The sequence below is a fragment of the Arvicanthis niloticus genome, chromosome 3 (genome assembly GCF_011762505.2).
Source record: "Arvicanthis niloticus isolate mArvNil1 chromosome 3, mArvNil1.pat.X, whole genome shotgun sequence".
NCBI lineage: Eukaryota > Metazoa > Chordata > Mammalia > Rodentia > Muridae > Arvicanthis > Arvicanthis niloticus.
The window spans coordinates 81,479,712-81,500,379 of NC_047660.1; the positions used below are offsets into that span (position 1 = coordinate 81,479,712).

Genomic DNA, 20,668 nt, shown 5'->3' on the forward strand with positions numbered 1-20,668 from the left:
TATGGGTACTCATAGAACAAGATGCCTTCCATTTAAGACTTTTCCTCATGTTAAAGGGGACAGCTGTGTCTATCCAAAAGTCTACTGGACAGAGTTCTGTGAAAGACGTTGAACGGTAGGAGATCATGAGTCTAGGAGAGGCTTCTTAGAGGCAGGCTGAGTACTGAGAGTAGAAGGGATGAAGAATAAACACTATAAACAATTTCATACATTGTCAGAAAGACAGTGCCTAGGTTGAGATGTGATTGTATACCAGAGTCCTGTGGATAAGGCAAACAAACTCAATGGAGATAAATGATCAATGCAAATAAACTTCCTAAGTCTGAGGAATAAAAGCTGTACATATATCTGTGTATTATACTATCATATGTAGTAATTCATATAGCACTGGAAGTTTATCCTAAAGGTCCCTTAACTTAAATGTTTGACACCAAAAGTAGCTCAGATTTCAGATTTGAGAGATTTTTTACAGTATCTGACACACATACTGATACATAGATTTAGAACATGGATGTAAACACAAAATTCATATATCGATATAGATCTGGACATGGATGCAGATGCAGATATGGATATAGATATAGGTATATCATACATAAACTCTGGATAGGACTGCAAACAGAAAGGGAATCTTCTGCATGGCTTGGTGTCATTATTGTTGTTTAAATGTTTTTCAGATTTGAGATTTTGCAATTTTGGATGAGGGATGGTAAATTCTGTTTATAACATTTAACATGCAACATAATGAAAAGAAAGCTGTACACTGTTCATGGATACCTACTTAAACAGCATCAGTATGCTAAGACTTTACAATTGTGAACAAATACAGGAAAGTAGCTCATTTGGGGAGGAAGAAGGAAAGAAAGAGGGCAGGGATGTGTAAAGGCTTCAGTACCAGCTATGATGTTTCTTCCTTAAGAAGCACCATCACAACATATTAAGAAGCTAAGTGGTGGTTAAAAGAAGCCAAATTCAAAGCTGCAGAGATGCACAGAGGCTCTGAGTTTGATTCTGAGCACCCATATGGTACCTCACAACCATCTTTAACTTCAGTTTCAGTGATCACTCAATGGTCTCTTCTGGTCTCTGTGGGTAGCAGACACTCAGGTGGCACACAGGTGTGCAGGTAGGCAAAACATCCACACACATATGAAAAATATGGTTTTTTTAAAAAATAAGCTTAATTTAAAATATATTTTCATAGTATTTCTATGCTTGATATATGGTTTTTAATATAACAATTAACAAGTCAAAGAAATGAAAAATTGGTCTCATCTGCTGCCCATCTGAATCTAGTCCTACCAGAGGATATCCCTAAAAGAAAACCCAACCCATGAAACTGTCACTGCACAGCTGGAGAATCTCCACACACCTCTGCTGGGATTGCTGTGGTTATTCTGTAAGACACCATATTTCAAACAGATTTCCCATCTTTGACAAGTGATGTACACTGAGAAGGGAGCAGGTGCCATGATTCTTTTAGGTGACTCCTTCTTTTCAAGTTGCAGCTACTGTAACTGTTGTGTAATGGGTGGGAGGTCTGCTAATTTCTTAGGGGAGTATCCAAAGCTGTTGCTCTTGGGTGGGTGGATAGGGGTTCCCGTTCTACCTCTTGGCCACAGTCATCAGCCATTTGTTTCTCACAGAACAGTACCAAGGCATATTGGTAGTATTAGGAGAAGAGGCAACGGATGCTGGTTGCACTGCCTGCTCTTGGGGAATCATGACATTCTGTTATGCTCTAGCAGGAGATAATATTTTGGCAGGTCTTAGTTCCTTATTTTTAGAATAGGGAGACTGGAATAGCAGTCTCTGCCCAACTTTATCATCTCCATCTTACCCAGTTGCTTAGGCTTGAGAGAGTAGATGCAATGTGGTTAAGAATACTGTGGTCATCATCTGCATGATTTCTCAAGTTTTCCTATAAAAAGAAACTTGGCTGGGTATAATATGACTGACAATCTATAGAAAACCAAAGCTGTTCTTGAAACCTAGGCTTCCTCAATGGCTTGTAGCTTCTCTACCTCCCCATGCCCACATGCATGCTTGGAGAGCACACTCACATTGAAGCAGAGGCTCCTTGCCTTTGAGGTAGAGCTTGATGGCTTCCAGTTGAGACAGATGGCGATGCTCTGGGTGCAGGTCAGTGTTGCAGTAGGACCTAAGAATAGGACAAGGTCCCAAAAAAGAACATGTAAATATTCATCATTCATTTTCCCATTTTCATTTGGACCAGGAAAACTAGGTAAGAGGGCAAACAAGTAGTCAACAAAGAGAGCAACAAATCCTGAGGCTGATAAAGAACACTTGGATCTTACCATTCATCTGCCAGGGACACATCAGGATGTTCTAAGTCATGGAGGCCTGGAAGTCAAGATCAAAGCTTTAGTGAGTAAGGATCACTCTTCTACATCTTCCTTTAGACCTCACATACTCCAAGATGGTGCTTGTTGGGGCGGCAGGTTCAGAGTAAATATCAACCCCAAAGAGATATGCTAGGGAACCAGGATTCTGGGCTCATGTACAAAGTCATCCATACAAGTCTTTCATCACACTGTGGCCAGCACCACCATATTCCCTTGGTACACATTATAGAGAAATATCAACCTAATGAAAAATGAAGGGTGTTTCTAATAGGTTGGCTGGGAAGACAGATTATGGAGTTACATGGAGAAGAAGAACTGGGCCAAACTATTTAACCTTCTGTGATGCTAACAGGTCCATGTCCTTATGTGACACATAGTTGTGTGGGTGGAGTTAGAGGTTGAATGAAGTGAGATTGTTAACACTAAATTATTTTCAACCAGTGATAAAAGATGCTAGTAGTTGTTACAGGATCCTAAGTGAAAGAGAGTCATCAGTCTAGAAAAGTAGTTAGTAGAGCTGAGGCTGGCACAGAGCCTACGGGTTTCCCAGAATACTACAGACTTTTTCATCTGTGTTGTGGTTTTGATATGGTTTGTCTTCCAGAGGGGTGTGTGTGTGTGTGTGTGTGTGTGTGTGTGTGTGTGTGTTGGGAACTTGAACTCTAATAAGACACATTGAGAGGGTGGAAACTTCTAAGGCTTAGTGAAAAGTAAAGAGATTAATATAGTGGCCCCAGGAATGGGTTTCTTGCTTTCTCAGTTGTACTAATGGCTCTGCTACATACAGTAATATCCCTCTCTTTTCTTGCCATGTTGTGTTGAACTTTGAACCTCTAAAACTGTAAACTAAAGAAATGTTTATAGGGTCTTAGCCTCGGGTATTATGATACAGCAACATGAATGGGATAAGGCACTCTGTGGAGCCACCATTTCAATGATTTCAATGGATCATCTGTGGAGAAGCTTTTCCACATATGCTTGAGGACAATGATGATGTTTATAACGTGTGTCAGGGAGTCAGTTTCTCAGATGACTCACTCTACTCCAATTTCTGTGTCAAATGCAGATGCATAAAATACTAGATGGACCACATAATATTTCTCAGTGATATAGGAACTGAGCTGTTGAACACTTGGGAATATTATGTCAACACTTGAGTTATATCAACTTTCCTATCTAAGAAATATTCTCAAAAACTCTACAAGATGCTTAAATAAGATAGTGATTAGTCCCTAGGTCAATCTTATTAATTCTCCCTCCCTCCCTCCCTCCCTCCCTCCCTCCCTCCCTCCCTCCCTTCCTCCTTCCTTCCCTCCCTCTCTCTCTTCTTTCCTTCCTTCTTTTCTCCTTTCTGCCCTTTCTCCCTCACTTTCTACTGTCTTCTCCTCATTACTTCCTGCTTCCTTTTCCCCTCACTTCCTCCAATATTTTTCCTGAGGCAAGTACAAGTCTGTGGTAGATGCTGAGAAGATAGCAATGAACCAAACACCCTGCAGAAAAGAAAGCCTTTGGAGGGACAGGAAGGACAGAGATGGGAAGGCTTCACTCAGAGCTTTGCTTCAGTTCTACCTATGGTGGTCAGGCAAAAAAAAAGTGACATTTAAGCAAAGAATAAAGTAAAGAGGCATTTGAGGCATGAGGATGACAGTGAGAGAGCTCACTACAGGAGTGACGACCTTTCTGTGGTCTATGCTTTCCCAGTATGCTGAGTCGAAGGTGTCAGGCCTATTCCCTTCTCTTGCTACAGTTTAGTCAGCCCTTCATTCCCGAAGCTCACCCTGGCTCAGTCTCATGGACCCCACAGATAAAACCCAAGGGACTAGTTTCTCTATAATTTCTTCTCTAATTTCTTGAATATCAAACAAATATAAAATTTTTCTAGCTCTTTCCCTTCTAATTTTGATTATTTTAAAAATAAAACCATACCCAATAAAGCTAAGAGTAATAACATACACTCAATTTACTCAGTAATCATTATGTATAACTATGTAAAAGAAGGAACATGTCAAAAGAGATTATGAAGTCACAACATCAGCAGGAAGACCAGCTCAGACTTCAAGCTTTAACACTGTTTTAGGGATGCTGGGGACTGAACCCAGACTGTGGTACCTGCTAGGCCAACACTCTACCACTGGGTTAAACCCTCAGCCATGAGCCCTTACAAATTTGAGTATATATTGATATTCATTATCTTGGTAGCAGTTGGCATTGGCAAAGCGTATAGAGAACCAGGTCATCTTGCAGAGTAGCCTTCCTAACTACAGAACCCCTGAAATATGGGTACCATCCACAAAGAACTTTCCACTCCAAGAACAGAAGGGAGCTATGATCAGCCCAAAGCTCCCACTGCTGATGAGAGTTTGGCTAGCAGCCTCAGGGAAAGCAGCTTTCCTGGGCTCTTTTACTCAGGGAGCTGACAGGGCTGAGTCTTTTTATTTACAGAGGACCCATAAAGAGAAGGAAGATCTGATCTCATTTGTGTGGATAACCAGACACTAGCCCCCTTGCTGAGTATTCAGACTAATTTCTTGCTTAGTTCTGAATTTCTCAGTGCAATGGCTCAGCCTAACAGCTGTGGAACACACAGGAAGCAGATAGTGAGCAGAGAACTGGTCCAAAAGACAGAAGAGACAATTGTGTGCAGGAAAGAAAGCCAGAGAGAAGAGCGGAGGATCGGAAACTAGAGAACAGTGTGAAGGGGGAATGGAAGGAAGGAGGGTGCAGAGGGAGAGAAAGACAGAGACAAAGAAACAAGAGAGGTAAAGCAAGGGAGGGACAGGCTAAGGGGCAAATTGTCTACTAAAGGCATCTCTTTCTCTTCTGGCCGTGAGCTATCTTCTCAGTTTCACCTCAAATGCCTCAGGCATGAATTTTATTGCTTCAGGGGCATTGATGCCCCAAAACTACACATGGCTCGTGGAATTAAAAAATTCTAGAAATAGAAGCAAGGCTTTTAAGAACACATCCATTAGAGTATATCTTGTCTAGGTCACAAGGTTAACTCATTGTTCTACTATATATCTTTGAGAAGAAAAGCCGTATGCTTGGCTCATAGACCGGTTCATCCTTACTTCTACCCAGCACCTGGTGGAGCCCTCTACCCTCCTTCTGTTACATCATCAGACATCATGGCTCCTTGTCAGATAAAACCCAATGCCTGTGAAGCATTGCAGGGCCCATGGGCAGATGGTCTAACCTAAAGGCCAGGTTAAGCAACTGCTTTACTCAAAATGACTTATAGACTAAGAACCATGCTCGCCTAATTCCAAGTGTTCACAATATTGGAAATGGTAACTGGTTAGCATTAGTGGGCTGTTGTGGTATATAAAGGGGAATTTCTATGATAGCAACTTTATACTTTATGGATTTCAGAATAGCTAAAGTTTATGGGAATCACTGTCCACCTGCTCTTTTGGAGGTAGAAGATCTTAGAGCTACATGACCCTGCTTACTCTTTCCAACCTCTGTTGGTCTCTTCAGTGGTCACACTTCCCATGGGTGAAGGGTAACACAAAACCAATGAGATGAGTGGCCCAACTATGTTGAAAGCAAAGGCTTCCAGATCTTTCTTTGCATTGGTCCTTCTCAGACTTGAGTTTTTAAACTAATTTACTTCTTTATCTAATGCCAAATGAATGAGAATAGTAAAAGTGGTATGAGATTCCCATAATTTACCTCCACAACTTTATGGGTAAAAGAATATAATAAAGCCAGCCACTGGTTGGGGTTCTCACCATTCAGAAACCCACACAAAATTGGCAAGAAAAATAGCATCTAGAGGGCAGTGATTTGAGTCAAGTGCCCAAATCACCAGCCAGAGGCTTGAAAGTCATGCACGCTCTTCAGTTCTCTGGAATTTAGCTCTCAGCCTTCCTTCTCATGCCCAAGGATAAGCCAACCCAAGTTTGCCTCTTACCTTCTTCAATGGTTACATTCCCTCGGAAGAAGTATTTCCCATGGCCCCTGGAGAGCGCCACACCTAAACTGTGTGGAGAAACAAAGCAAACCTTGAAGTCTAAGGCACAGACTGGAATAGACTTGTGGGCTAACATTTTTTTGTTTTGTTTTGTTTTTTTATTTTCCATTTTCACATTTCCATTTCATGTTCTGTAAACAATTTTTCCAACAGTTTACTTTAAAAAACCTCACTGATTATAGTGGGTGTTGGTTTTTCTTAGGCTCAAGCAGCTGCTTCAAAGTCATTTCTGATTGGAAATGCCAGCGGCAACTGGCTGCTGGTGTGTTTGCAAGATTTGTGGCCAACAGCTTGCCCCTCCAGAAAGCCCTCCCTTGGATGTTCTCCCAAGGCCACACACCCTGCTCCTTGCTACCACCTTACACACCTCTGCTTTGAACTTCCTCAGAGATCTCCAGCCCCCAGAATTACTGACCCCCTTCTCAAGGGCAAAAGCAAGTACTCCCATGACACTCAATGTAGTGGCATGACCAGATGGCTGGTTGTTCTACTTTCTGGTCTAACAGCTTTCCCACATTCTTAATGCTTGATTTAAATGCCTTTCTGGTTTGGGTCTAAAGTAAGAGACTGCTTTTTAAACGCAGTTTCTTCTTTTGGCAAAGCCATGTGGAGGCTCGTATGTTCCTTGATTCCTCTTGGTTCCAAATTGCATCTACTCATAATCCTTGGCAGTGGGTGGCAGTGATGCTAGAATACTTTTCAGATTCATCTATACTAATTAACTTCTCCTTTAACTCTGAAAGATACCAGTCTAAGAACATAAGGCAACCCTGCTAAAATAAGTTTTTGGTGGGTTTTTTTTTTTAATTTGTTTTGTCTTGTTTTCTACAAATCACATAACAACAGTAGAAGGCCACTTTAGAATGTCCCATACACATCTGAAAGCAGACAATGATTATTATTTTTTTAGGACTACAACAGAGAAACAACACAGAAGGACATTCAGAAAAGTTGAAGCAGAAGCACACGGTGGGGATGAAATGCCACCTGCAGGATTACTGGGTTATGAAAATAGAAGGTGAGAAATGGATCTTAGGAAGTAGCAGGTGAGATGGTGAGAACCTGGTGACCCCCTGAACAGGTCTCCTCCACCCTTCCTGGAAGCCCTGGAGATTTTATGTTGGGAATGGGATGTGAGGCTGTGGAAAATGGATGGGCTATTTGGGTGAGCCTGAACCATCTTCACCCTTCTAGAACAAAGACAAAAGCAGCCTGGGCAAAGCCCCTTCCTCAATCTTTCTGGCCTTTTGGAAGATGATGAGCCCTGAGAGGCCAACAGGTTAGGTACAAGCACACTGATAGGTCTGATGAAATGTCCATGATTCTGGTCAGCTCTACCTGAAAGGAGTACCCTTGATGTCTGTATAGTAGTAGTCATTGGTCATCACCAAAACCCGTTTCTAGATCAGGGGGGAAAAGTCGTAGAGAAAAGAAAACACGGTTAGTCTGCTAGATGATGTTCTTCGGAAATCAACAACAACAACAAAATAAACGGACACACTGTGAACTGGTTAACTACATGATTCTTGTTAGAGGTAAGTAAAGACAAGAGAGAAGCGAGCTCGGCGAAAGGTATTTATTCCAGATAGAACCTTCAAAGCTAATTTTCTTTTTTCACAGTGGCTTGTTTTAATGAAGTGGCAAGAATGTTTGAGAAAAAGGTACCCCTTTGTCCACGGTCTTCTTCACCTCCATGGAGAATTTCCCAGTCTTCCGATTCACCATGGCATTTCGTAACTAGAACAAGAAAATGAAATTGGAAGTGAATGCCTCCCTGGGGTTCCATGTCATTAGGGGCCTGGCCACAGACAGCCCTTACAAAACCTAGACACGATTACTAGCAAGCCATCATGTTTCTGCAGGTAAGGCTGCATGTCACATGCAGAACTCTAAATCAGCTCTTCAGGGAAGATTCCAGATCCTCTGCCACTCCTGAACCACAGGGATGGTGGTAGTAATGAATTGGGGTACACAAACAAGCCCTAAATCCTTTGCCACTCCTGTACAATGGGAGTGGGTGAACAAGGACAAATGACTTTCAACTCTGATTTGGGGAACATAAGTGAACCCCTTAGGAGCAGCAACAAGAGAGGCCTCAGGATGTTGATGAGTCCAGAGGTCAGAGAATGAACTCCAGACAATCTGCTAAAACTATCAACAAATGAGAATGTCTCTGGGGGACAAGTTGGGTTTCAAAAAGGGTACCGATTTGTCATGAAGAAATCATTTTTCAAATGATAATCAAGTTTAAAGACATTTTTCTAAACAGTAGTTGAAAAGATTGGAGGGGGGCACTGGGGAGACAGTAACTCATGAATCAGCTTCAGATGGTCACCCAATTAATGGTCTCGCTGACAAGACAGTGACCAGCGCTGACCCTGCTTCTGAGTTTTGGAGGTCCCATCTTGGAACAGTGAGCCTGATTTGCTTCCCCTCCCCCTGGCTGACCTTATCTAATTACCTGTGGCCTTCTACGAGTTCAGAGAAGGACAGCAGCCTGGGTGATGAAGGATGTGCCTTCATGGGCAGCAAGGGGACATGACAAGAAAGGCCATTTAATAGGATGGGAACAAAGGCTGGCATGCCAGCCCATGGGGAACTGTTCTTTCTCTGTCTGCACTTCAGGTTTTTTGTTTTGTTTTATTTTTTGGTTTTAATTTCTTTTCTCCTTTGAGGAGCTTGCAAGAGATGGGGCTGATAGAAAACGGCAGGGATTGCAAGCACCCCAAATTTGATTCAGGGCTGTCTAGATTTGGGTTCACATTCCCATCATCTGTGTGAGAGAGAGTAAAAGCATAATTTTTAGCTGGAGGCATGTATAAAATAAAACATATATTTTACTTTAGATATTTTTTTAACAACACATAATGGGCATTTCTGGAAATATTTTCCCATTTTAACTTTTGTGGTTTTGGATGGAGAGAGCTGGTCCTAATTAAGTCTACTTTCTAACTTTTAAGAACGGGCTCAATTTATCTTTAACATGGTTTTCATTTTTCCTCTTTCTGGTGCCTGCCTAAAGCCATTTGGGACCTTCCCCTCTCAAGTTCCCTAGGCAAGTCAGAGATTAGGTCAGCCTCTCCTTGCCAACCCACCCCAAACCCCCAGTAGCAAAGAACAATTAGCATGGGGCCAAGGAGGGCCCAAGGCCAGGGTCATTGATGCTTTCTGGAGGCAAAGGTTTCAACAGTTATTCTAGTCTTACAATGAAAATAAGCTTTCCTTCCTGAGTACCTCATTGGGAGGAAGGACAGAATGCTTTCACATAGGAACAGACCCTAGAGATGATATAATGGTATCACCTAGCACTTTATAATGGCAGGCAAATCACTACTTTCTCTGTGCCTTAGCTTCCTCTTCTGCCAAACAGAACTGAGCACAGCTGCCATCTCATATAATTTTAGTAAGGAATAGACAGGCGACAAGCAGATGAGTGCCCGCTACACAGTAACTATTCTCCATGCCTTGGCCATCCTCCATTCTGACCACCACTCTCAAGAGCAGGTATCAGCATCCTCTTCTGTGCAATCACCTTCCTCACCCTCATGGGGTGTCAGATGCCTGGCCAGCTAAGGAAATCAGAATTCATGCTCTGGTTGGCTGGACACCTATGTCCAGCCTCTTACCAATGTTTCTCCAGCTGCTTTGACCATGCGCTGAATGAAAAATGCCCCTTGTGCTGAGGACATGTTTGCATATCCATAGACTACATTTCCTTTCCTCACTGGCCAGAGCCCACTGAGTGACAACTCCCCTACTTCAGCAGATTTCAACTTTCTACTCCTAATTGCATAAAGCTGGATAGATGAGACGAGATAATGTGAGGTATCAGGGATCCCAAGGTAGCAAGGTTCTTCTCACTGACACATACTGCTGTTCTTTGATCTCTGTGCCTCAACAGCTTCTTCTGTCACTTGTCTAATCAAAACTGACCTTGATTGAAGCTACCCAGACCCAAAGTGCCTGTCAAGAGCTTTCTAATCTGTAGTCATCAGATTATTGGGACGCTCCCATTACTAGTAACTACTGTTGACTGAGTCCTTCCTGCTGACTAGAAATTAATTCTAAAACTCACAGAACTGTCTTTTGTATTTCTACTTCTGTACCTACTTGACTGGAGGAAAAACTGAGGCCTTGGACTAAGAACCTTCCCCAAGTAATCATGGGCTCTCTTAACTCTTAAGCCCAAACTCCTGGTGCTAGAAAGATGGTTCAGGAATTAAGAGTGCTTTCTACTCTTGCAGTGGACCTGGGTTTGGTTCTTAGTGTCCTCATTAGGCAGCTCATAACCACCCATGACTCCAGCTCCAGATGTTGGGATGCCCTCTTCTGGCTTCAAAGGGATTTTTCATGCATGTGGTGTACACACACACACACACACACACACACACACACACACACATCCTAAGCTCTGCTACCTAAATCAGAGGATAAAATTAACTATCTTATTACTAATATAAAATTATGTATTAATTTCTTGCTTTCTCAAAGAACAAGTTTTAGAAATTGACTATGTCTCATCTCATCTATCCAGCTTTATGGAATTAGAAGTAGAAAGCTGAAATAGCTAACAGCTAGCTCTCTTATACACTTCAAGCCCTGGGACCCAGAACCTATTAGAAGGTGGTATTCTGTCCTCACTATCAGAGGAGGGAAGAGACTAATGGTTGAAATGCATGTTGCAAGGCTGGAACACTCTAGAAAAGACACTCTTCTATCTCAATGGGCTGTGTATTGCAAATAATTTCTTGCACATAACCATGAGAGGAGTCAGTGGCACCCAGAGATGAGAGAGGTCTCCAGAGCTCAGACAAGAATGGTGAGCAACAACAATCTTGTCTTCCCCGCAGAAAGTGGAAAAAGCATGGCTGTTGGTGCTGCTCTGAATAGCCTTTGAACTTGCCACTGCCTGGATTTGTAATCATAAACATCTGGGGAAAATGAAAAGGGCTTGGCAGAGGAAATTTTAAAAATAATCCTTGTGTGTCCATATGTTAGCTGATTAAGCTGTCATTAAAAATCACATGCATAGATGCTTGACTTAGCACACCCAAAGAAAGGCAAGTTAGGAATGTCAATGGTGTCCCATACCTTTTGTGTTCCCTATCAGATCCCGAGCATCTGTAAGTATGATATGCAGTGGCCACAGAGACAGTACTCATAACAATGAGATAATACCATAAAAGGCAAAACCTCCTCTAGGGATATAAAACTGTACCCCTGATCAGCTTCCCCAGCCTCTGGAATATACCCTGGTACCTGTTTCATACATGCTTCCCTGGAGTCCTTACAAGTCCTCAGTTTGTGTGACCCATCAAAGCATCTATTTTTCTAATATCATGTTCCAGTTAAGGCTGGATGCTCAGTCCACCTGAGGTCTGTGGCTCTTCCCTCTTAGGCAGAGCCCACTGAAGCGTTTTCAGAAGATAGCATGGTGATCATAGATTGCGTCTCCTTATGTAATGAGAACCTGTTCGCCTGGTGGTGAATTCTTGTCTGTGTGAGCATAAGGCTTTCAAATTTCAGAGGCACGGGGAGCCTGCTCTTCCAAGCCACCCCAGTTATATGTTACCTAATCAAGCCTGAGGATGGAAGGGATGTGAGACAGGGCAGGTAAATAGCTATTTCTTTACCAAGAAAACATTCAACCAGTGCATGAAGGTAGCAGACAGAGAGAGCTCCAGCCACAAGTCCTTTTCCTTTCCACATCAGCTTGGGCTCATGGGTGGTCACGGTTCAAGGGATCAGGCATGAGATTCAGAAAAAGAGCAAATTGTATAAAGGAGAATAAAACATGCGATCAATGGCCTTGAGAATATGTGACCAAAGGTCTCAGAATATGTTCCAGTGTGAGATCCTCATAGGGCTTTGGGAAGAAAGGGCTCTGGAGACACTTTCCAAGAGACTCATAGGAAGAAGTATGGGCTTTCTGAGGGCATTAGGAGAAAGGCTTACATTGTAACAGCATGGGTTCCAGTTGGGCTAGGAACAGAATCCATAGTGCTGGCACTGTAAGATAAAGATTCAGAGCAAGGTAGCCCCACATTCTATGGGCAATCAGTCAGGATTATAGGAAATAAAAGATCCATGTGTATGTTCAAGCCACAGACAGCTCCAAGAAAACTGATAATTTACAAGGACCTCTACACAATCCTAAACCTTTTCTTCTTTTCTTCCATGGGTGGGCTTTTTCCTGAGACTGCATATTTTCACTTGACCAATTAGCATACATTCAACTAACAATTCAAACTAAATTGAATTTGCTCCAACTGGATGCATGATTTATTTGCAGCCCCTTTCCAAAGTAGGACTTGGTAGCTTATTTTCAAGAACTTTTTCTTGCTGCAAAGGGGGGGGGGAGGATGTAGGGGGTTCACTTTACTTCACAGTAAAACTTCATTTGTGGGCTGGAGAGATGGCTCAGTGGTTAAGAGCAATGGCTGCTTATCCAAAGGTCCTGAGTTCGATTCCCAGCATCCACATGGTGGCTCCAACCATCTAGAGTGAGATCTGGTGCCCTCTTTTGTCTGATGTTCTCTTCTGTCATGCAGGCAAACATGCAAATAGAGCACTCACAGACATAAACAAATAAATCTTAATGGAACCACTTCACTTGCTTGTTCTTCTGATATCCTTCTTTGATCTTCATTGTTCATGACTGTGGGGCAAGAAACTCAGAGACTACACTGGCTTGGATGATTGAGGTGCTTGTTGAACAATGGGGAAGTATATATGTGTCTGCCATGTTTAGCCTACAAGGCACCAAAAAAAAGGCTCCTCTTTTCTGCTCAAAGAGCCCACATACCATCATAAAGATGGACATTTACTTTGTAGTCACTTTATAAAAACTCACCATATTTATGGGGTACCAAATGGAGTCTTCAGGGACTCTGGAACTCTAGGGCCTTCTCCATCAAGAAAAGTGGGTGTGTCAAGGACACAAATTAGGGACCAGATAGCCTGATGTGTCCCTTTGGACTGTGTGGTGTTTTGAAAGAAAATGGCTCCCATGGGTCCACAGGGAGTGGCACTATTATGAGATGTGTCCTTGTTGGAGTAGGTGGGGCTCTATTTGAGGAGGTGTGTCAGGCCTCTGAGGGTAGGCTTTGAGATTTTAGATACTCAAGCCAGGTCCAAGTGTGGCTTGCTTGCTCTTCCAGCTGCCTACTAATCCAGATGTAGAAGGGCTCCTTCTCCAGCACCATGTCTGCCTGCACACCACCATGCTTTCTGCCATGACAGTAAACCTCTGAACTGTAAGCCAGCCCCAGTTAAATGTTGTCCTTTATAAGAGTTGCCATTGTTATGGAGTTTCTTCCCAGCAATAGAAACACTAAGACAGAATGTGATGTAAGTTTTCTGCCTCCGTTTCCTTAACTGCAAAATGGGGAAAATTCTTGACACAACTGTAATGAGAAATAAATGAGTCCATCGTTACACTGAAGGTGAGACTGTACACAAGAACAACTCCTTGTTAGCTACTGTGAATTATATGAGCCTTTCTATTTTTAGAAATAATCATGTTAACTGTGGACAGTTCAGCAATAACTAGAATGTAATAGGAATAAAACTAAAAACCATCCTTAATTCCTTCAGCCATCTCCGGGAATTTTACTCGTGAAACTATTTTCATACAAACAATAAAAACAAACCCATCAAGTTGTATTTATATGTATTTGTGCATATACATGCCCATTCATACATACCCACATACTCAAATATATACATATGTATACAAGTATATATATACATATATATATACTAGTATATATATGTATATACTAGTATAGATATACATATATATCTATACTAGTATAGATATACATATATATCTATACTAGTATAGATATACATATACTAGTATAGATATATATGTATATATATATACATATATACATACTAGTATACATATGTGTGTATATATATATATATACGTATATATACACATATATGTATATGTGTGTAATAATCAAAGAAAAAGAGACTATCATGTTGAGACTTGGACCAAATATGGGAAGGGTGGAGGGAGGATGGTTAGGCAGAACTGGAAGAAGGAAAAGAAGGAGGGAAAATAAAAATTAAAAAAAATTAAGGCATTTTTTGTTTCCCTGGAGATGATCTTCTCTGGTTACATAGACATTGCTGACACATGGGCCACCTAAATATCTCTCTTTTCACAATAATTGACATGATACTATGATGACAACAGAAGTCCCATGCACACTTCTCTATTGCTCTACTTTTCTCTTGTGTGTGTTTGTATGTGTTGTCTGTATAGGTACATGTATGTACAGGTATATGTATGTGTGAGTGGTTGTACATGTGGGTTTGTATGCATGTGGTAGGAGATGGCCAGAATTTAAAGTTGGATTTTATTCCTCAGAACAGGCTCTCCTGCTGGGACCCATTAAACTAGATCAAGCTTCTCTCCCTAGTATTGAAATTACAACTGTAATTGCAACCTCCATGGCCTGGCCGGCTTTTTACATGGGTACTGGAGATAAACCTCAGGTCCTTCTGTTTGCACAGCAAGCACTTCACCAATGGAGACATCATTTCATCCCCTATATTTTAATTCTGGACAAACTATTTTGCAAAATTTTAAATGACATATGTGATACTGCATCATTTTTGGAAATATGCAGGGTCTATGCTACAAGTGTGCTCATTAAGTCATACAAGAGCCTTGCTGTCCATGTAGGATGCTCCGGTAAGTTTCTCTGCATCCAAGAAGACTTCCCCGATGTGGCTCAAAAAGCTTTGCTTCCATAGTTGTTCACTCATGTTGTTCGGAACTCTGTCCTTCGTTACTTAGTTGCAGGCTTCCACATTAGCACATGGGTATGTGGGCCTCTGTGCATCCCACATAAGAATGTGTTACACATATTTCCAAAATTCTCCAATAGTTCATTTGGGCACAGATCCACAGGAGAGATGGTGGCCTAGGTTTTCCTATGTCAAACCCATTGATATTAAAAGAACTAATATTTCAAATGCCTTGGACTTCTTGCCACAAGAGACCCAGACAAAAATATAGCTAGAGGCCAATTTGTACATAAGAAGAATATTGTCCTGATTTAAGAAATGGTATTTCTGAGAGTGGACACCCAGAACCCAGCCCTGTAAGTTAGATGACAGTGAAGGGCATGCTGGGAATCTTATACTTGAAACTCTACTCATAAAGGAAAATGAGATAAAGAGACAGAAATCAGTTAAGAACCCCATGAATAGCAAAAGGAGATGTCCACTCTCACCCCCACAAAATTAGCAGGAGCACAGAGGATAATAAGAAGGAAATGAGCAAGAAACTGCCTGAAGTTGCAGGTGAGGGTGTGCCTGCCCCTGAGAGTGGGGACTTGGGAAGTACCAGTTAATATAATCAAATTTGTCTTCCTCCATGATTACAATAGAAAAGATGAAGAATCGTGTCTATGGTAAAGCCGAACACTTCTTAGAAGCAGAGAGTGTCCTGTGATGTCAAATCAGAGCATGGGAAACGGCAACCATAGAAGAGAAAGCAAGCAGAAGCCACTCTCAAAGAACCAGAGTAGGAATTAGCACTGTGATCCCAGAGGGCCCATTCCCAACATCTTCATGTAGCCACACGATGGGATGGTGTAAGCACTTTTTAAATCTTTCATTCTACCAGTATGTTCAATCCTCAAAGCCATCTGGGACAACCACGAGGGGCAGCAGTAATGGCCACACACTGGAGACAGACAGTCTCTATACAGGTGAGATTTGAGTCCTAGCAGTGTAGCTGTCCACAGTGGTGCAGGGGTTGGGTCTGGCACATGAGATGTAGTTTATCGCAAGAACCCACCAGGATCCTGGTCACAGTGCTTAAGGAAGAGAAGACAGCAAACTCTTCCTGGCCATTGAATCTTCATGATGTCAATCAATGGCAGATAGGAAAAGAAGAGTGGATGAGATGGTAGCTTTTATTGAATGGCAACTTTATTTTGACTGAACTTGGGTATAACCAGACAGGGCTACGTTAAATTTCTATAGCAGATATAGCTTTTGCATTTTATGGGCAAGGGAGAAAGACCTGAGATTTCAGCTAACTGAGGCCATTCAGGGAACAGAGGCTACAAAAATGAAGAAAGCAGCAACAAGGGAGTTAGGATGCCAGCCCTGTTTCTATAAGGCACCAGGAGATAGTCTGGGATGTCAAGTGGCTTCCTGTGACATTGCATGGGAAAGGTAGACACACAGGACATGGGACTTGGAGGTAGCAGTGGGTCTGGGGGGCTGACCACACATAGGGAAAGTGGGCTTTCAAAATCCTCTGCTGCTCTTTGGAAACAAGAGTTGTATCCATGTAGACCTAACAAGTTCATTCTGTGCATCTGGAAACCTGTCTTCTTGGCCTGCAGATGCCGTGTCTTTGTAGTTACAGGGTCTCCTGTTGCTCAGCAACAGGGTTCCCTGAATATGGTAAAGTAAGTCCTGACAATTATACTGCAGATGAAATGGAATGAATCAGCTGCAGCTAAAACCAGAGCCTGGTGGGTATAGGCTCAGCGGACTGGCAGGAGAGCTATAGAGCTCCAACTATAAAGGAAGGATCTGTTGTCTTCATAGCCCTCTGCTGTCCTCTGGTCAACATAGTCCTTGATAATGAGGTCTGCAAAGAGTCACTTACTACATCATCCTGGTCTTCCCACTCGACTTCCGAGAGATCCACACTACTGTAGTTGGGCTTCCTCCGCTTTTTTCCTTCTTCATACTAGCATAGGGAAAAGGAGACAGATAGACAAATGGTCATGAAGTCATCAACCTGGGCATCTTTATCCTCCCATGACCTGCTTGCTGAGTGTGAGCTGGAAGAAAACAATAAATACCTGAGATCAGCCCCGTGGGTAGCTATGCAAGGATTTTAATGTCACCATGGCAATTCGTGTCCCTTCCTAGTTGGAGAATATAAAGGTTAGCTCTTTGCTTGGCAGAAATTTACCTAGAGAATTCCTTGCCTCTAAAATGCCAGGTGCAAAGAATATTTATCTCACCCTTGGAAGGAATATGTGAAGGGTGGGCAGACCCATCTCTCTTCAAAAGCTGATGAGCGCAGCCCTTTATGGCAGAGGAAAGAGCTTTCTTACATATATTTATCAAATCTTGTCCTTTCCCCTATGCTTCATAAACTTCTGGGCTCAAACCTCCTCCAGGCTCCTCAGCTGAGAAACAAAATATTGGTCCCCACAGTTGGACTTGGTCTCAGCATCCTGAGAACACTTTGCAGACTCCCAGACCTCCTGTTTGCTACTGGCCATGGCAGTGCTGAGCTAAGCACAGCTCCTTCACCTGGAGTAGATGTGAGTATTGGGAATCACTGCCAGATTTAATGGCCATTAGGGCATTTCTCTGGAAAAGCTGATGAGTGCATTAATAACTGGGGAGAGCTTTCTCTTTTTTCCCCTAAATCACCAGTGGTAGTCAACCAGCAAGTGTACCATTTTATCGACCGGACATTCTTGTGTCTGGATGTTTGTGTGTCTTGAGGCCTTTACTGTTGCTTACTGGGTGTTTATAAGGTAGGAAAGTCTGCCCTCTGCTGCAGGCTAAGGATAAGCAAGCACTTCACAAGTTCATAGTACACTGATGTAGTTGTACATATATACAAGACATATGCATAGAGATGAACCCATTTTCTTTTCTGCTCTTTGACTCCATCCTGTTTTGATTAAACAATAAAACTAAGAGAGATGCAGAGTCAGCCTAAATATTTTAAGACCCCAAATTGTCATTTTGGACATTGGTTGATGATTGCAGATGCAGTTACTGAAGGTACCCCAGACACAAAGGAGAAACCTTTGCCTCTTTAGAACCAAACAAATCAAAGTGTCCTTTAGTATAATCAAGGGACTGTGGCCAGAAGAGGTGGTTCTTATATCACTGCGGTACCAAACAAAGCCAAATATTGCTCCTGTCCCCCTTTTCACTGCCAACTTTACTGTGGGGATCCTGCACCATCTCTAAAAAGCCCCCTCCCCCAGCCCCCTGCACCACCACCACCCAAGAAGGCTACCCTGTCTGCCTTCAAAAGGGCATACTGTCAACCAGGCCGACACTCTCCTGAGGTTTCCAGTTAACAAGACATTCACCATTCACAGTCACTTTTATGACATCAGATCCACTCCAGATGAAGAGGAAGGAAAGTGGTTCTCTCGGAAGCCACTGTAAACGATAGCAGATTAGCAGTTGGATCGTGTTAGGGAAAGTTCCTGTGTGCATGGAAGCTGGACAAGCCAGCCTTGCTAAAAGCAGAAGGAACGGGAAGAAAGGAAGAATAAGGGGGAGGTTTGGGTCTGAGCCGCGAGCAGGAACCACAGGGTGGGTGCATAGGGTGCTAGGACTCAGGGCCTTCCCTATAGGAAGACAGTCTGACAGCCCTTCTGAACCTCAGATACAGGGGCCATGGCTTCCAAGCCTATTTCAGTAAGAACTATTCTAAAAAAGCCCAGGCAGCCCCGAATTTGTACTTCAAAAGCATGCAATTACAGACTATTGGGTTGCCTGTTGATAGGTCTGAACCATCCCTTGGTTTTGATTTGATAGAAGGAATTCATCTTTTGGTCACTTTACAATGTTCCTTTATTCAATCACTCAGAACACACACACACACACACACACACACACACACACACACATACACGCACACTGGACACCTTGACAGTGTAAGGCATTGGGGACTGTGGTGATGGTAAAGTGCTCACAATGCAAGCTTAGATCCCCAAGATTCATGTAAAAGGGAGATGCAGTTCATTGGTATTGGGTGTGGAGACAGAGGATGGCAGATCATTGGAGCTCATTGACTAGCCAGTCTTGCCACCAACGAGCACCTGATGAAGGTTTTGTGAGAGAACCTTCCTTTAAAAATGAGAAGAGTATCCGACATAGACCTCTGGCTTCAGGACATACATGTGTACACATACACTCACATCTGCATGATCACATGCAAATACCCACGACAAATACATACGTATACCACACACATGCAAAGTGTAAAACAGTAAAGACAGTTAACCATCACCTCTCTCTTCAAACACTTACTTATAGCATCCCTCCCTTGGTTTTGCCTCCAGAATTGCCCATCCCACCATCCCATAGCTAGGAAGTCAGACTTTGACAAGCTAAGTAACAAATGCAGTAACAAAATCAAATGAGATCATATAGCCAGCATGGGGGAAGGATACCTTACCACCTGCTAACCCCTGCCTTAATTTCTCTGTATAAGCCTCATGTTATTTCAGCCTCTGTTAAATTTAAACTGACTCTAAGGTCCTAAATGCAAAACACATCTTTATCCTCAAAGTCTACAGAGGATTTTGTCAGAAGAAAAGAGTACAGAGGCACCACCATTGCCCACCTCACACTGAATGTCTGGTGCTAAGTAAGCCACTGAACCACTTCAGCATTTCCCAGTGAGCTGTAAAGGGGTGATAGAACTTGCTAGGAGAGGCAGGCTAACTCCTTCTCCACCTTGGCAGCTCATCCCAGGCAGCACAGGAGTGCTTACCCCAGGGAGACCTGACTCTTTGCACAGAGTTGGGCACTCCCCAGTTCCTCTAAAGGAAGGGTACTTCAACAATGCTGTCACTGTCACAGGCAGGAGGCATTAGCTGAATATGTTGGTATCATACAAGCATGACCAACTGTCTCCATCCACTATGTACATTACAAGTTGGGAGTCCAGACCTCTTGACTGAGATATCTTTATTTATGCTAAGGTAATCAGCTCTTTTAAGGTAACATTTATAAGAGAGAAATCTGTTTAAAATCCTTGTCCTTTTTTTCTTTATTGGAGATAGGGTTCCATACAATCCAAGTTGATCTTGAATTGATTATGTAGTGGAGGATGGCTTCTGATCCACTTGCCTCTAGCTTCCAAGTACAGCAAATGCAGACTTGCACCATTATGTACAGTTTATGTGGGTCTGGGGATTAAACCTAGGGTTTTGCACATTGTAGGCAAGCATCCTACCACGTGAGCCGCATCTGCATCCTACCATGTAAGCCACATGTCCAGCCTTTCATTTTCTTCTATCACCACTCAAGAGACCTAGGCCAATATACCAAGAGTCTACTCAACAAATTGATAAAGTTAAGCAAAATGGCTTCTTATAACCCTAGCACTCAGAGAGTGTGGCACAGGCTGCCATGAGTTTCATGGGATAATTAGTGAGTAATCTGGGATATTTACTGAGTTCCAGACCAGCTTGCACTTAAGAGTGAGACCCTGTCTCAAAAACAAAGAGAAACTGTAGCGAGACCACAGAGTAGAGTAAAGATCTCCCAGCATGGCAATCCATCGTTTGCTACA

At 42.6% G+C, this 20,668-nt stretch overlaps 1 protein-coding gene across 2 annotated transcripts in view; it reads right to left on the reverse strand.

The window, feature by feature from the left end:
• Cacna2d3 (calcium voltage-gated channel auxiliary subunit alpha2delta 3) overlaps positions 1 to 20,668 on the reverse strand; it is an 800,506-nt gene that overhangs the window by 149,759 nt on the left and 630,079 nt on the right. For both annotated transcript variants that reach the window (XM_076931312.1, XM_076931311.1), the window contains 6 exons: positions 16,991 to 17,074; positions 8,008 to 8,079; positions 7,681 to 7,742; positions 6,283 to 6,350; positions 2,319 to 2,364; positions 2,064 to 2,161 (listed from right to left, as the gene is read on the reverse strand). In XM_076931312.1, the coding sequence (XP_076787427.1) occupies positions 2,064 to 2,161; positions 2,319 to 2,364; positions 6,283 to 6,350; positions 7,681 to 7,742; positions 8,008 to 8,079; positions 16,991 to 17,074 (430 nt within the window). The remainder of the gene's footprint in view (positions 1 to 2,063; positions 2,162 to 2,318; positions 2,365 to 6,282; positions 6,351 to 7,680; positions 7,743 to 8,007; positions 8,080 to 16,990; positions 17,075 to 20,668) is intronic.